The 16975-nt window shown below is 35.1% G+C and overlaps 1 protein-coding gene across 1 annotated transcript in view; it reads left to right on the plus strand.

Annotated features, from left to right (window-relative positions):
* The window catches only part of NEGR1 (neuronal growth regulator 1), an 856835-nt gene that overhangs the window by 329789 nt on the left and 510071 nt on the right, over positions 1–16975 (plus strand). The window contains exon 2 of the mRNA XM_037042445.1: positions 14146–14378. Coding sequence (XP_036898340.1) covers positions 14146–14378 — 233 coding nt within the window. The remainder of the gene's footprint in view (positions 1–14145; positions 14379–16975) is intronic.

Consider the following 16975-nt stretch of genomic DNA (forward strand, 5'->3'; position numbering starts at 1 on the left):
TCCCCTCCACCCTGCACACCCTCTCCCCCAACATTCCCCCCCTTTCATTTATGTTCATGTGTCTCAAGTTCTTAAGATTCTATATTTTCCATACTATTCTTGTCCACCACCCTATCTATTTTCTACCTGCCGTCTATGCTACTTATTCTCTGTACCTTCTTCCCCCTTCTCCTCCTCCTACTCCCCTGTTGCTAACCCTCCATGTGATCTCCATTTCTAAGATTCCACTCCTGATCTAGCTGTCCTCTTAGTTTGCTTTTGTTTTAGGTATGGTTATTAATAACTGTGAGTTTGCTGTCCTTTCACTGTTCATATTTTTATCTTCTTTTTCTTAGATAAGTTCCTTTAACATTTCATATAATAAGGGCTTGGTGATGATGAAGTCCTTGACTTTGACCTTATCTGAGAAGCACTTTATCTGCCCTTCCATTCTAAATGAAAGTTTTGCTGGATAGAGCAATCTTGGATGTAAGTCTTTGGATTTCATGACTTGGAATACTTCTTTCCAGCTGCTTCTAGCCTGTAAGGTCTCTTTTGAGAAATCAGCTGACAGTCTGATGGGAACTCCTTTGTAGGTGACTGTCCCCTTATCTCTTGCTGCTTCTAGGATTCTCTCCTTCATTTTAATCTTGGCTAATGTAATGATGATGTGCCTTGGTGTGTTCCTCCTTGGGTCCAACTTCTTTGAGACTCTCTGAGCTTCCTGGATTTCCTGGGAGTCTATTTCCTTTGCCAGATTGGGGAGTTCTCCTTCATTATTTGTTCACATAAGTTTTCCACTCGTGGCTGTTCCTCTTCCCCTTCTGGTACCCCTATAATTCGGATGTTGGAACATTTAAAGATGTCCTGAAGGTTTCTAAGCCTCTCCTCATTTTTTTGAATTCTTATTTCTTCCTTCTTTTCTGTTTGGTTGTTTCTTTCTTCCTTCTGGTTCACTCCATTGATTTGAGTCCCAGTTTCCTTTCCATCACTGTTGGTTTCCTGTGCATTTCCTTTCATTTCAATTAGTTTAGCCTTCCTTTGTTCCTCTAATTTGTGACTAAAATCAACCAGTTCTGTGAGCAACCTGATCACCAGTATTTTAAACTGTGCATCTGAAAGGCTGGCTATCTCTTGGTCACTTAAAATTATAGGCTCTGGGTCTTTGAGTTCTTCTTGAGCCATAATGTTTTGTTCTGTTTGCACCTGTTACATATCAGGCAGGGGTGGAGCCTTAGGTGTTCACCAGGGCAGGGCAACCCAGGTCGCTGGGTTGTGATGCTGTACGTGGGGGCGGGGTCAGAGAGAGAAAAAAGATGGCGCTTTGCTCCACTCTCAGATTTCTGTCCCCTCTGCGGCTTCCCACAAGCAAATTGGGCGATTCTGTTGCTGTTTCCCAGGTATGTGGGCTTGTGTACCCTCCAGGACCCCTTGGGTCTTTCCAACAAACTCTCTGTGAGCCTGGGAGCCTTCCCGGCCCCTGAACCCCAAGAAAGTCTTTCCAGTTGGTGCTTTCAGGCTCTAATTCCCGTCGCTGGGGCCCTAGCCTGAGCGGTTTGTCTCACTGTTCCCTCTTTTTCTTGGTTTATCTGCGTGCGAATGTGTGACCGCAGTCAGCCAGCCACCCTGCACCATCGCTGGGTCTGCCCATCGCCACACCACACCTGGGATTTGCCAACTGCCACCACCTACACTCCTGGGTTGGTACTGAATGATCTTTCCTGCCCGACCCTTCTCGCTGACTCCGTCATTCTTACCGGTCTGGCTGAATGGTTTGTTGTTGTTGGACTCCGGTACAGTTCAATTTTCTGTGTTTTGGCTGCATTTCTGTTACTAAAACTTTGTTGTCTTTAAACTTAGTTGTGTGAGGTGGCACAGTGTTTCCACCTACACCTCCATCTTGGCTGGAAGGACCCTCCAATAATTCTTATACAAACTCAGTCTTGTCTTTTCCTTACCACTAGGCAGGCAGAAGGTGAAGGTTAAAAAGGAGAAAAAGTGGAGACAAGTATGCTAATAGTTTTAAATAAGGAGTTCACTAGCTGAACAACAGAAAAAATATTCCAGGTATCAAAAATTTTTAAATTCTAGTATTCATACCTTCAGGGGCCTAATAAGTTTCCAAGGACTGTTCAGGAACAGACAGTTTTTAAAAATTTCTTGATCTTAAACTTTCATTTATGGTCTTTTCTAAAAGTGACCTGCCTGAAATTAGGTCTATGGTTGGACTGGTGTCAGTTCCTGGCTCCTGCTTTTCCAATTGTCTTTCACAAAATCTTTGGAACATGCAGAATCATATCACAGAGCACAGCCCAAAATATAAAAGTTCACATAACAGAACAAAGAGACTATTTAAAATATTGTTGCTGATGTTGAGACAAGGAATAGACAATTTCTGACTTACTTTCAGCACGTTGACAGGAAGTTTTAATAGAATTATACACTGACAGGGCATTAGGAATGATTTTTTTTGGTGATAGATTACTGTACTTACATCATTCCTAGGGAGGTAAAGATTTTAGTGATACCTCTATAACAGGACTTCTTCCATTTCTATAGTCCAGTGTAAGAAAAGTACATTTCTCAGAATGAATTCTGGATCCTGTTTCATGTAAGGAAATAGTATGCTTAAGTGAACAAGAAATTTTGTCCATGTATCTAGATAAAACCACCTCATTAAGTCACCCAGCATTAATCAGGTAAAATATAATAAATATTTAAAAAATATTTATCAAAATGTGTGATATATCAATTATATAGCATTAATAATTGTAAAAATAATTTCATCCCAAATATTTTTATGCTTAAATACTTACCATCATAACAATTTTTATAGATAATTTATATACTTAATTTTATTTGCAAAAGAGATAAAATATCAAGAAAAGACTTTAAAATAAAAAAAATGTATAGGGATCAAAATATATGGCAGTCATGAAATGAAAATGTGAGTTTGAGGAGAAAAAGAAACCATGTAGCACTTCTTTTAAAGTAAAATTTGTTCGTCTTTTTAAGTGGATAATAGTGAATATCAAATCACTGTTACATCCTTGGGCACATTTAAAAGTGAGAATGAACCAGTTTGTTTTTTAGTAGCCATATTAATAGTATCAGAAATTATATTTTTTCAAATAACTCAACTTATTATAAAACTTTTTGGTGGAAAATTAAAAATGTAAAAGGGTCTTTATAGTGTAGAAAATCATTTCATTGGCTCTGAAAGCCAAAGGAAACAAATTGGCAACCTTCTATGTCACTTCCCTGAGCTGAGAAAGGTCACAGCACTCACAGAGCTTCTAAAGGAAGATTCAGAGCCGTGTCCTAGAATTACGATAAACTCATAAAACCTTACAATAATTATAAAATATTTGTATTTATATTTTGCTTTATAAGTTTACAAATTTATCTCCCACAAACAGTCTCATTTGACCTCATACCAAAAAAGAAGTTATTTATGATAGATGGTGCTATCTTTATTTAGCAAATAAATAACTAAAACTTCAATAGAAATTGTTACTTAACCCCCAAATTTTCTATTAAATCAGGGTGTTTGTTTCTAAACTTAAGGTTTGAGTCTTGATATAATTTTTTATTAAGTCAGGAGTAATTTTTAATTTTTCAATTAGAATTGACCTACAATACTTGATTACTTTCAGATGAAAAACACAGTGATTATATATTTATATAAATTTGCAACGTATACTTTTTAAAAAATATCACACCTAAGCTCTCTTTTTCTACGTGTTCTGTTTATAAGGTAGGGAAGTATAATGGGAAATGAAGCCTTTCTGGAAGTGATATCTCATTTGTCTGCAAAATCATTTCTTGTGAACCAACTCTACACTATCACAATGGAGATAAACAAAGAGTCTACAAAGGCTTCCATTACCTTCTTCCAATTATATTCAATAGTACAGGCTTTTTTTTGTTGTTATTGGTGGTGGTGGTAGTTTGTTTTGTTTTGTCTCTAAACAAAGTCAACCGTAACAAGGTAGGTTAATATCAGTTAATTTTAATCACACCATTACCTGGTACCTGGTACGTAGTACCATCCTGAACATATTAAATAAACTATTTTAATTCTCATAATAATAGTAATAATAGTATTAGGTCAATTATTTCACTAATGACATTATAAAGGTGAGAAAACTAAGGTGAATGAAGTTGCTCCATCTTCCAGGGATAACACAAAAGAAAGCTGACCTCTGTGTTCCAGTATCAACTATAATTAATCGCTACACTATACTGCCTCTTGAAGACACCTAAGTTGTCCATGTGATCTGCTAAGAGTTAAGTTTGAGAATATTTTTAACTTTTAACATGTTTGGAGAAAATATTATCAGTTTAAAATTTGTTTTCAGGAAGCACTTGAAAAACAAACCACATTACTTTTTTCCCCTCTTGGGTTCATTCCTTAATATACTTGAAGGCATAGCTCATACTGAAATATTGTTTAGTCAGTCTTTTCAGGAAAGAACAGATAAGTATGGATTAATAGCTACTTTAGTTAACGATTGCAAATCTGATTTTAATTAATTGTGCTATGTAGCTATTTTTTATTCATAAAGTAAACTTGTGCTCAGAATATATTTCATTAGGAAAAATGAAAGAAAAATCCAACAATGACCAGCAGAAAGCTTTAAAGATCAAAATAAGTAGAAATAATAATTGGTTTTATTTTTAAAATATCTATATTCATGAATGCAGTAAAGAAGTATGTATTTTTCTGTATATCCATTTTTATTACTTCATCATCTGCATTTATATGCAAACAGAACACTTCCCAATGACTTAAACACAATGATGGTTGATGTAATGAAGCAGAGTTGCTGATACGGTCTTAAGCACGGAACTCCATGTTGTTTTTCCCCTTATTTTGAGAACAAGATGTCTGTTGTACCTGGCTTCCTACCAAAGAGGACGAGGACAGAACAGAGAGGTTTGCCTGGAGCTTAGAGCTTTATCTCAGACACTTCTCCAGCCTGATGGTTTTCCCTCTCCGATTGGTTATTTTCAACATCTCCTGCATGCATTTTGAATGTACTGCTCGTTCCCTTTATAGCTCCTGAGGTGAAAGTCCAACTTCTTCAGGAAGCATCTGCCAGGGAGACAGCGTTGCTGACAGAATTCTCCCCACAGCGGTTCAGAGCACCTGCTAGTTTACAGAAATCTTGAAGCCCTTCCAGATCTGCACATCTCACATGCAAGTCCATGTGGGAGAAAGCAAGCTGGTTTCGTTTAATTCAAAAACTAAAAAGTAGAAATGACAAAGAATTTTCCAGTTTGGTTCTTGAGTATTGTCATTTGAATGAAAGTAGTCCTACACTGACTTCTTGAATATTTAACACCTCGTCCTTTCTACAATCTCTGCCTCTGTCATCAAGCCTGCATTCCCACATGCACTGCTCTTAATGTGAAGACAAGACCTACCTACCTCTTAGAAGGATTCTGTGAGGGTTAAATATGATCACATATTAAATTATTTTCTGTTGCTCTTAACTCACAGTCATCATTCAGCAAATGAAATTTATTATTATTATCAAGACAAGATGATGATAATTCGACTGAAGCAACAGGCCAAAAACAAATTTGTTTCACTATTCAGACTTTATTATTTTCTTGGTTATAATGTACCAGCTCTCTTTCACTCTTTCTGTATGTATCTTACTTAATAAATACTAATTTATATGTCTAGTAATTTAAAAATATTAAGCATCAGGAATGTAAAAATTCCTTGGTTCCACCCTTTCTTAACACAGATATTTTGCTTAAAAACTTGACTTAAATGAGTCCATGAAAAGAATAAGATAAGGCAGTTCATACTATTATAGAAAAGCATGGTTTAATTACAAGTTGAAATAAGTGATTTTAATGTTTGAAATTTAGTGATTAATCCAAAATCAAATGTTAATGATTTTCTGGGCTTTGAAAATGTTGGGTTATAAAGAATTTATATTTTGCAGTACAGTCAGGCTAAAAAGTATGAATTTACACTGTCACCTCATTGTATTAAATTTTCCATCTTCTAGGAACTAGGTATAGTTTTCATTAAAAAAGCAAGGAAAACTTTATTGATTTTAGGTTTTTTTCCTCTGATTTATAATATTAAAATAATTTGTTTCATATTTTGTTCTTACAATTAGATAGTGGATGATAACTTTCAATCTCTTATCTAAGATATTTTTTAATATAGCTTCATTATTATGAAGAAGTGCTAGAAGAAAATACACAGGAAATAAATTTTATTCTCTAATCATTTCTGCCACAGATAAGCTTTTGTCATAATAGTAGTAAAAGAGAACTTAAAATATTAAATCAACCATGATATTATATACAGTGGCATTATGATCTGGCAAATATTAAATATGAACTTATAAAAGTTATGTGTGCATATAGATGTGTAGATGTATCAAACTATATATCTCTCTATCTACCTGTGATATTATCTAGAAAAAACTTTCATGATAGACATTAAAAAAAGAGTGCCTTAAAAACAAAGACAAGTGGGAGAGGAGACAGAATTTTGTGTTTCATTTAATTTATGCTTTACTTCCCTTACTTCACTGTGGCCTGGAAGCCAGGATATCAAAGCTCTCTTGGTATGCAGAATTAGCCTGAAGGTTGTGTGGGGTTCTGAATTTTTTTTCTGTATTCTTTTGAAAATTCTGTCAAATTTAGAACTTTGTGATACAATGAAAAGACACCTGTAAAGGTAGCTAGCCAATTCCTTCATAGGAATATTGTTTTCACATGGTTTAGTTTTGAATCCAGGGAAATTGCATTTTTCTTCTTTTATTAGTTACTACCTTTAATAGATACTTTCATTAAGCAACATGTCTTGAGGAAAGCTGGTCTCTTTCCATAAAGCTGAATAGATCCTGCTGTTCAGATATCAGTAATGGTGCTAAGGCTTATGTTTTTGGAAAACGTTATAGGGCATTGGAGATATGAAAGTGAAAGAAGTAATTTATTGGTGGCCATAGGCATTTTTCCCTAGTAGGGCTTTAAAAAAGAATAAATAACTTAAATATGCTCATTTCAGCTAAACTCTCTGATGTTCAATTTTCATGTTTAATTACCACAAAAGATAATATTGCAGACAGTGTCAGTTAGAGCTATTCCAACATTAGTTTGACCAACTCACATTTCACCAAATAGGATGTATTACTCTCCAAATAGGGAGCTTCCTAATATGTTGTAACATCATTTATAAAGGAGCTTCTTAAGAGAGTTCAGAAGTAAATGCAATTTTTTTGGAAAAGCATTAACTATCTTAAGCTGGGGTAGATATAATTAACAACTGTGAAACAATGAAATATTCAGGCTTTTTCCCTATATATCTCCAACAACCAGATGTTTGAAATTATGTATGCAAAGCATCCAGGTGATTGACAAAAAATTGAAGTATTTGTCAAGAAAACACTTTTAAGATAATGCATGCTATATTCAGTTAAATGATTCATTCATTATTGAACATTTTTTTCTGATTATTTTATTTCTTTTTATTTTATTTTAAAAAACTATCTCAGGTGCCACTGTCACCACTTATCTCTTTTTTATAAATTTTATTTTCTTCTTGTTTATTCCATTAAAGTTGTCCCAACTTTTCCCCTTTGCCCTCCTCCATCCTGCACCACCCCCAGTTCCCACAGTTCATCCCCAACCCATTGTCCATGTCTATGGGTCACTCATACATGTTCTTTGACTAGTCACTTCTCCTTCTTTCCACCATCCCTCCCACCCTCTTTCCTCTGGCAGCTGTCAGTCTGTTCCCTGTTTTTATGCCTCAATTCCAGTTTTGCTCATTAGTTTATCTTGTTCATTCGATTCCCCTTGTAAGTAATATAATATGGTGTTGGTCTTTTACCTACTAGCTTATTGCACTTAGCATAATAGTCTCCAGTTCCATCCATGCTGTTGCAAAGGGTAGGAGTTCCTTCTTATTTCTTTCTGCTGCATAGTATTCCACTGCGTGAATGTACCACAGTTTTGTTTTTTTTAATCCATTCCTCTACTGGTGGGCACTTAAGCTGTTTCCAACACTTTGCTATTATAAATAATGCTGCTATAAACATCAGGGTATATAAATTATTTTGAATTAGTGTTTTAGGATTCTTAAGGTATATTCCCAGCAGTGGAATCTCTGGGTCAAAAGACAGTTCCATTTTTAATTTTTGAGGGAATTCCATACTGTTTTCCACAGTGGCCGCACCAGTCTGCATTCCACCAACAGTGCACTAGGGTTCCCTTTTCTCTACAACCTCTCTTCCACTTGTTTGTTGATTTATTAATGATGGCCATTCTGTCTGGTGTGAAGTTGTATTTCATTGTGCTTTTAATTTGCATCTCTCTGATGGATAGTGATGCTGAGCATTCTTTCATATGTCTCTGGGCCTTCTGTATGTCCTTCTTAGAAAAGTGTCTATTCAGGTCCTCAGCCCATTTTTTTAAATTGGACTGTTTGTCTTCCTTTTGTGGAGTTGTGTGAGTTCTTTATATATTTTGAAAATTAAACCTTTGTTTGATATATCATTGGCAAATATATTTCCCATACAGTTGGTTCCATTTTCATTTTGATGATGGTTTCTTTAGCTGTACAGAAGATTTTTAATTTTATGTAATTTCATTTGTTTACTTTTTCTTTATTTCCCTTGCCCTAGGAGATATATCATCAAATATATTGCTTACATGGGATTTCTGAAATTTTTCTGCCTTTATTTTTCTCTGGGAGTTTTATAGTATCACAACTTATGTTTAAGTCTTTTATCCATTTTGAGTTTATTTTGCAGTATGGTACGAGTTTATGGACCTAGTTCAATTTTTTTGGCATGTACCTGTCCAGTTCTCCCAACACCATTTACCGAAGAGGTTATTTTTACTCCATTCTATGTTCATGCCCCCTTTGTCAAATATTAAATTACCATAGAGACATGGGTTTATTTCCGGGTTCTCTATTCTGTTCTATTGATCTATGTGTCTATTGGAAGTCCTAGCCACAACTATCAGACAAGAAGAAATAAAAGGCATCAAAATTGTAAAAAAAGGAAGTAAAACTGCATTGTTTGCAGATGACATGATAATGTACATGGAAAACCCTATAAGCTCCCCCCAAAATCTACTTGACCTAATAAATGAACTCGTCAAAGTAGCAGGATACAAAGTCAATATTCAGAAATCAATGACATTTTTGTACACCAAGAAAAAAATACCATTTACTATAATAACAACAACAAAAAATTAAAGTACTAGAAATAAACTTAACCAAGAAGGTAGAAGACCTGTACTCAGAAACTATAAAACAGTCAAGAAAGAAATTGAGGAAGCTACAAATACATGGAAGCATATACCCTGTCGATGAATTAGGAGAATTGACATCATTAAAATGTCCACACTGCCCAAAGCAATTTATAGATTCAACTCAATGGCTATTAAAACATTTATGGCATATTTCACAGATCTAGAACAAATATTTTGAAAATTTATATGGAACCCCAAAACACCCTGAATAGCCACAGCTAATCTTGAGAAGAACAAAGTTAGAGGTATCACAGTACCTGATGTTAAATGCTACTACAGGTCCATTGTAATCAGGACAGACTGGCATTGATCACTTTACTGTCTCTACTGCAGAGGGGTCCTAGGCTAAGTAGCTCCTAAAATGTCCATTTGAAATTTAGGGGAAATAAAGGTTCTAGTTTGTTAGCATAGAATTTTTGTTTCACCCTTCTGCCTTTAATGACCTGACTGTCTTTGCTTCACCAGCCTTTCCCTCACACATGAAGTCCTCCATCCTCAACAGAGAGAACCCCTCATCCTTATGGCTATCTGACTCTAAGAGTACATAGCATAGTCTAGCACCATAGCTTATAGCACTAAATAAAAAGAGTCAGGATGACTGTCTTTGTTCAAGATACAATTTCAGTGCCTTTATTTCTTTATCAGTAAGATGAAAATATAGCTCCCAGGTCATAGGGTGATAGAAAGGTCAATGTAAAGTGTCTAACAAAAGGTGTAGCACATACTAAACAGAATATTTAATGGTTTAAGATGGTTCCTGAAGTATAGAATCAAAGGTTATAGGTTTTTTTTCTTATTTCAAGTAGTTCTGAGCCCAACTCACCTCTCCCATACCTACCAGTTTTCTTTGCTGGTTGTGTGTGGACTCAGATTGCTTACTTAGTTCATTTATGTTTCATACAGAAGGTTTTGTATATGCCACAGGTTTTTGCATTTAATTATGTCTTATGTCTTATAATGCAGACATTCTTTCCTTTCCCAACTGCTTTGCACTTTGGAATTTTGATGTAGTTTACCATATTATTCCTCCTTCTAAAAATGTCTTAATTTTTTGTCTTCATTTATCCACTCAACACATATTTACACTTGTGTTCCATTATGTGTAGTCCCTTGGAATATACAGAAGTGAACAAATGAACACAGGGTCTAGATCTTACTTTTAACAGGAAGAAACACTAATCAATCAGGTAAATGTTAATTATACCTTAATATATATATATATATATATATATATATATATATATATATATATGTCTAGTAGGAGCAGTGAGAACAGTTTTTGCTACTTAATACATTATTAAGTAATTCAGCGAAGACTTAAAAATGATAGGAATAATTAATGCAGAACTCTTGGGGAAGAGAGATCCACATGGAAGAAACAGCACAAGCCCACTTCCTTGGGGGAAAAAAATTATGACTTGTTGGAAACACATCTAGAGGGCCACTGTTGAGACCAGAGCACATTGGAAAAGAGTTGTAGTGGATAAAGTCAGAAAAGTATCAAAGGACAAGATAGCATGGGCTAGTTGATCATTATCAAGAATTGAGTGTTATATGTGAAATAGGAAGATGACCTGGAGTTGATGATCTGATTGTAACTCTAAAAAAATTATTCTGTAATTGTGGGGAGAATTGGCCCTGGCTACAAGGGTCACTGGGAGAAGTTAAAGGAGCTCTGGCAAGTACAATTATAACAACAATTTAGTTATATTTACTAACTTCCTTTCTGCATTATGGCTACTCATTCATATACTTTATCATCTTTGCTAAAGTATAATTTCCATGTGAGGTAGGATTACAAAAGATTTATATATTTAGACATTTAAGTTCTTCTAGCAAAAAAAAAAAAAAAAAGATTTTTGCTGCCCAAGGGTGCGAAGCTGAAGTACTCCCACTTCCCACCCTTCTTCTCCCTGGTCTCTCACACCAGGATCACCTTCCGTGCATCCGGAATTCCTTCTTAATACAGCAAACTCGTGTCAGGCAGTATCCCTTTGTATTGAAAAGGGGGGAAATAGGGTTAAATGTGGAGGTAAATATGTAGAAGACATAGGTCTTATTCATAAAGAATCAAATGTGTGTGTTTGCCTGTATTATATATCTATATGATTATCTTACACTTGACCTTATAACACTTTTACTCTATATTAGTATCTTATGCTTCTTTGTAAAATATAAAACCTTGCTACTCCTAATTTGTAAAATTTCGTATATGATGATTGAAATTATTTAAGTTCTACCTAAGTAGTTTTAATTAAGAATAGTTCTATACCAATACAAGAAAATACTATAAAAATGTGGGGTTTTTTTTCCTCCTGAGTCTCATTCAAGGGTTTTTCTAATGTATGTCTTAAAAAGCTTTGGGTTGGGACCAATACCAATTAGGAAAGACAGTTATCTAAGCCTGGAAGACACAAAGGGGTCTCTCTTTTTTTTCATAGTGCAGAAGTTAGCTTCTATTCTCCCTTGAGGCCTGACATGCCAGAACAGAGGGAGAATGCCTATGTTAAGACTAGAAGTTATGACCTGAGTCAGGCTTATGAGAGTCCTAGTGTCCAAAGAGAGTCCTAGTGTCCAAAGGCTTGTTAATCTTCGTGGTTCTCTAATCCCCACCCCCGCTCCCCACCCCATCCCCCCCCCCCCTGCCACCACACACATAAAGCTAAAGCTGCTGCTGCCTCTAGGGAGAGGGAAATACCAGTCAGTGTTCAAAATCAGACTTTCATGGTAAAATATCCATTAATAATTAATTTTCTGCTTCCTTTAGAATAGGACAGGTTAAGCAGTTGGTCACATTTGGTAAATAAGAAATTACTTGCAGTAATTTCTGCAACATTCTAATCATCTTGCCATTTCTGAAACCTAGTTTAAAAGTCTTTGATCTGCATTATGGTGGCAAGGACATTGGGTGTAGAAATACTAAACTTGATTATAAATTCAACTTTGCCACTCACTGATAGCATGGCTCAGACAAGTCATACAGCCTACACATTACAGTTATTTTCTGGTGGTGAATTGGACATAGCAACCCGTACCCCACCAGGTTGGTATAAGCCCCAGATACAAGAACGTGGGAAGGCCATGAATGCAGAGGTCACACAACAAACACTTCATGAATCCAGATAGTAAATACAAGCATTGGAATTTTCCCTGCCTTAGTAGTGGTATCTGAGTATTCTACCCAAACGTGATCTTGTGAAATGGGAACCATGTCTCCTCTCTCTTCTTTCTGCATATTATTAAGAATGGCAATGTGCTATAATTGTTTAATTATATCATTAAAGTGGGTTTTATTTTCTTCATTAAATACATAAGAAAAAGCTTTCCAATTAACATTGACCTTTATGACTTCTACTAGTTTGGATTCTGTGGATGGTGAAGCTGACTACAAATTAGATTCTGCAGTGTAGCCTGTTCTTTTTTTTTTTCCATTCTCTGATTAGTTTCATACAATCCGCAGCAGCCTGCCCTGCCGTATTCAGCTTGCAATTTTGTAGCAATCTCAAACACTGTGTTCAGTCCCCGAAGGCGTTTTGTAGAAATGCTGTCAAACTATTTCGATGTATGTGTATTTTCATTGTGTAGCTGTGCTTTGTACTCATTTAAAAGAATCAGTCTTTAATTTGTCTCAGAACATTTTCAAGATGAAACACAGAATTCCAGGTCTCAGCAAAATCACTGACATGTGACCACAGCCTTCTGTTTTAAATCTCGAGTTGCCTGACTTCTATTAGACACAAAGCTATGTTTTTGAACCTTGCTATAAAATGCAACTTCGAATAAATGGCTTCCAATTTGGCCTTAAAACCTACTACTACATGTCACCATGCTTACCATCATCATCTGGTTCCAGTTTACCTTTCCAGTTTCATCGCTCATCCCTCCCCTTTTCCCAGGCTTATTGGTACCTCCTGTAATGCCCGATTCTCTCTCTCAGCTTTCCCTGGTGTTGCCCACATATAGCACCTGTGTCTAGAAAGCCATGTCTTCCACGTCTCACCTGCTTTATCCCAGGCATTTCCTGTCCTACCCCAGAAAGCCTTTTTCTATACCCAAACACCTGTTCTGAGTCAAGTAACCTTCTTTTGTCTCTCATGATCATTTTGTTTGAGTTAATAAAATTATTTTTCTTAGTGTAGAGTATTAAATGCATTGCTTGGTTGTTTTTCTTACTAGACTTAAAGAGTGAGGGCAATAACTTTTTGAGTCCATAAATAGTCGATGCTTCATAAATGTTTATTGGATAAATGAATGCTACCTGGAAAAACTGTTGGTTAGTTTATTGAAAAGACAGTAAGAGTTTGCTACTAAAATTATTATATTGAAATTGCTATATTTAATCACAATAGCAATATTATCAGTGAAAAGTAGTGTATAGTTTTAGCATGTAAACTTACCACCCTGCTAATGCAAGTGATTTTAAAAGTAACATGTATATACGATTCTGTGCTTTCTGCATCTGGTTTATTATACTTAGGGTTGGACTAGATTGAATGAGGCTGATTCATAGACTTTTCCTACTACTTACAATTCCAAAGAACAAAACACCTGCTAATGTCAAAAATTTTATGTGAACTAATTTAACCTTATTTTAATTTACTTGTCACCCACAAAAAGATGAAAACTGATTTTGACAAGACTTGCATTAAAACACAGACATACAAAACAAAACAAACTGTATGCAGGTAGTGTTTCATATTTGTATTAGGGATGGAAGGCATACCAGTGTATTCATGTCTCCTGTGTTTATGTCTGACATTTGCATTTGATGAAGCGCTATAATTCAACATATGAAAATACAGCCAGAACAAAGATAATGTCTCTCATTTTCGTTTTGATTAATAGTGTTCTGTTTCTGATGATTTGTAGGTGTTATTTGGAAGATGGAGGTTCGAAGGGTGCCTGGCTGAACCGGTCAAGTATTATTTTCGCTGGAGGTGATAAGTGGTCAGTGGATCCTCGAGTTTCAATTTCAACACTGAATAAAAGGGACTACAGTCTGCAGATACAGAACGTAGATGTGACAGATGATGGCCCGTACACGTGTTCTGTTCAGACCCAACATACGCCGAGAACAATGCAGGTGCATCTAACTGTGCAAGGTATGCATTTCCATAACCATTGTATTGTGAAGTACTACAGTTAGAAATGTTCAATATTTAGATATAAAAATGACTCAGATGTAACTGACAATGTTGAAATATATGTTTCACTGTCTTCAGGGATTTGTGTTCCTAGATTCCATTAAGTGTAGTGGCTATTACAGTCACGTGACTCCTTACTTGCCAATATCAAAATTTATTCATTAACACCACAATACAATTTTTTTGTGTATGATTCACATTGTATCTTTCCTTGAGTTACTTTTTTAATACATCCTTGAGAACCCATGATTGATATATTAAAATAAATATTTGATAACCCATCATGGATACATTAAAACATTAGAACTTTTTGAAATATGGATAGTAACTCCTTAGAAGTGATTCTCCAGCTTTCTAACACTCTGTCTCAATCCAACTTCCATACACTTTTATTAAAGTCACAGTGAAAAGAAACAGCCTTCTATAAATACTTAATTTAAATATAGAGTAATTGAAAAAATATGGTACACAATGCTTTATACTTTGACGTACTTTCAGTGGCTCATTTATCATTTCAGCTAACTTGCAATCTCCAAATACAAACAGAGTCATTAAATTGTATTATTTTTCTTGCAGACTAAAATGTAAGAGCATATCTATCTTGAGCACAAATACTTTTCAAGAAAATGAAATTATATTGCTAATAGAATAGAAAATGTATATTTTTAGCCCTTTACATTATTTTCTCGTGCATTTTAGATTAATCATGTGTTCATTGCATAGAAACATTGTGCTGTGGAACTCAAATGACATTGCAACATTTCTAAGAAAAATTAATAATGAATTATATGATAATGTGGTGCAAGTGAATGCATGTTTTATTCCTAACTGGAATGCTGAGTAAGCAATTATTTGCATTACTTCTGAGTTTAGCCTTTAAATAATTAACACTAAGTATTAATTTATGTGCATGGCTTACATCTGGAAAATATTATTAATCTATAATTTTATTCACTGAGCTTTATTTCCCTACATAAATGTAAACCTAAATTGAAATACAGCTTCAATTATTAGCAAGTACTTTAACTTTGTGATAAAAATTAAGCTTATTAATTAAACAATTAACTTTATGGAAGTAAATATAAATTGACAGTTACAACAGTCAATTTCCTCAATGTCTTTTCATATTGCAGATCACTGCAAACTGGAAAATGTCCTTCATTTAATAGCATAAGAGAATATCATGATTTCCACCAAAGTCTGTCTTTATTCAGAGACTGTCCAGAGATTCCCAAGGGCAGGAGTTCATCTAGTTTTAAAAAGTGAGATGAAATTACAAGTCAGAAACACATTTCTCTTGTTACCCAGGCCTAACCCTAACCTCATGTTCAGTTCATGTCCTTTTGACTTGAGTTTCTCCCTCAGAGGCCGCAAAAGACTCTTATTACACAAGAAAAAGTAAACTTTGACAGTAATACATTGGAATCACTTGAGATACAGACTTTTTACTTCTTGTAGATTTAAATGATGTGTTTCTAGATACATTAAGTCCTCTTTTCTTCTTTCCCATTCTTTCATGTTCCAGGTCAGGCCCAGATCTTTAAATCAGACTATAGATACACAACCCTTGTCCAGGCACTTGTTTAATTTCCATAGGATTTCCTTTTAACTTCACATTCCATAGATTGTTTTCAGACAGTACACGTTTTTAAAGCTGTTACATGCCTTAACCTGTCACTCTTTTTTGCTGGCCATTTGATGATGGTGAAATTTTGGGCACTATTTCATGGAATAAATGTTAGGAGTGCACTTATTGAATGTTTTATCACTGTATGGTATTTTGTTCCTCTAGAAAAAGAAAATCTCTGTTACTGTTTTGAAAGTATGTACTTAGGTCAAATTAAAAGCTAGTAATTTTATAGGATTCATGAACATAATTACATATTAGAGGTTGATTGGCATGTGAACAGTTTTCCAATTACATTAATAAAGTTCAGGGAATACATACACTAATAGGCTTGTCAGTCAATTCGAGAACTAAGTAAATGTCATAAAAAGTCACCCCTACTTAAGCTACATTTCCATCTCAAAGAACGAAAATAAACTGATATGTTCACCTCTTCAGTCTCTAAATTGGTTTGGTTGTCTGCTACACAGATGTACCTGGATGGTTTTGAAGTGCGTGTTCTCGGCCTAACAATTTGTTAGGCCTTTACTTACCGAGATATACTTAGCAAGCAAAAGAAGAATACGAATCACTGATGTTGAACAAACATCAGCTGATAAAAATAAAGCTCATCTTTAATTGTTGCAACTATGCACTCAAGGGAGCTACTTAAAAGTAAAATCATTTTAGAAAGGGGATAATGAAAGGATATCTTGTCAAGGCAGACATTGTACATGGGAAATTTGTTGGTGCTGTGGGTTTCCTAGAGCTATTAATACCAATGAACAAAGCAGTAAGGAAGAAAAAACACGGGAATATGAGTTGGAAAGCCTGGATTCCAATTCTGAAATTTTCCTCATGAAACGGGTAATTATCCAGCCTCCCTAAACTCTAATTTTCTCATTTGAAAGATGAGAACTCAGTAAATCTTAAGGTCCAGAGCAGTCAA

This window comes from Sturnira hondurensis, unplaced genomic scaffold, assembly GCF_014824575.4.
Source record: "Sturnira hondurensis isolate 20B ecotype Veracruz unplaced genomic scaffold, ASM1482457v3 Scaffold0000648, whole genome shotgun sequence".
Classification (NCBI taxonomy): Eukaryota; Metazoa; Chordata; class Mammalia; order Chiroptera; family Phyllostomidae; genus Sturnira; species Sturnira hondurensis.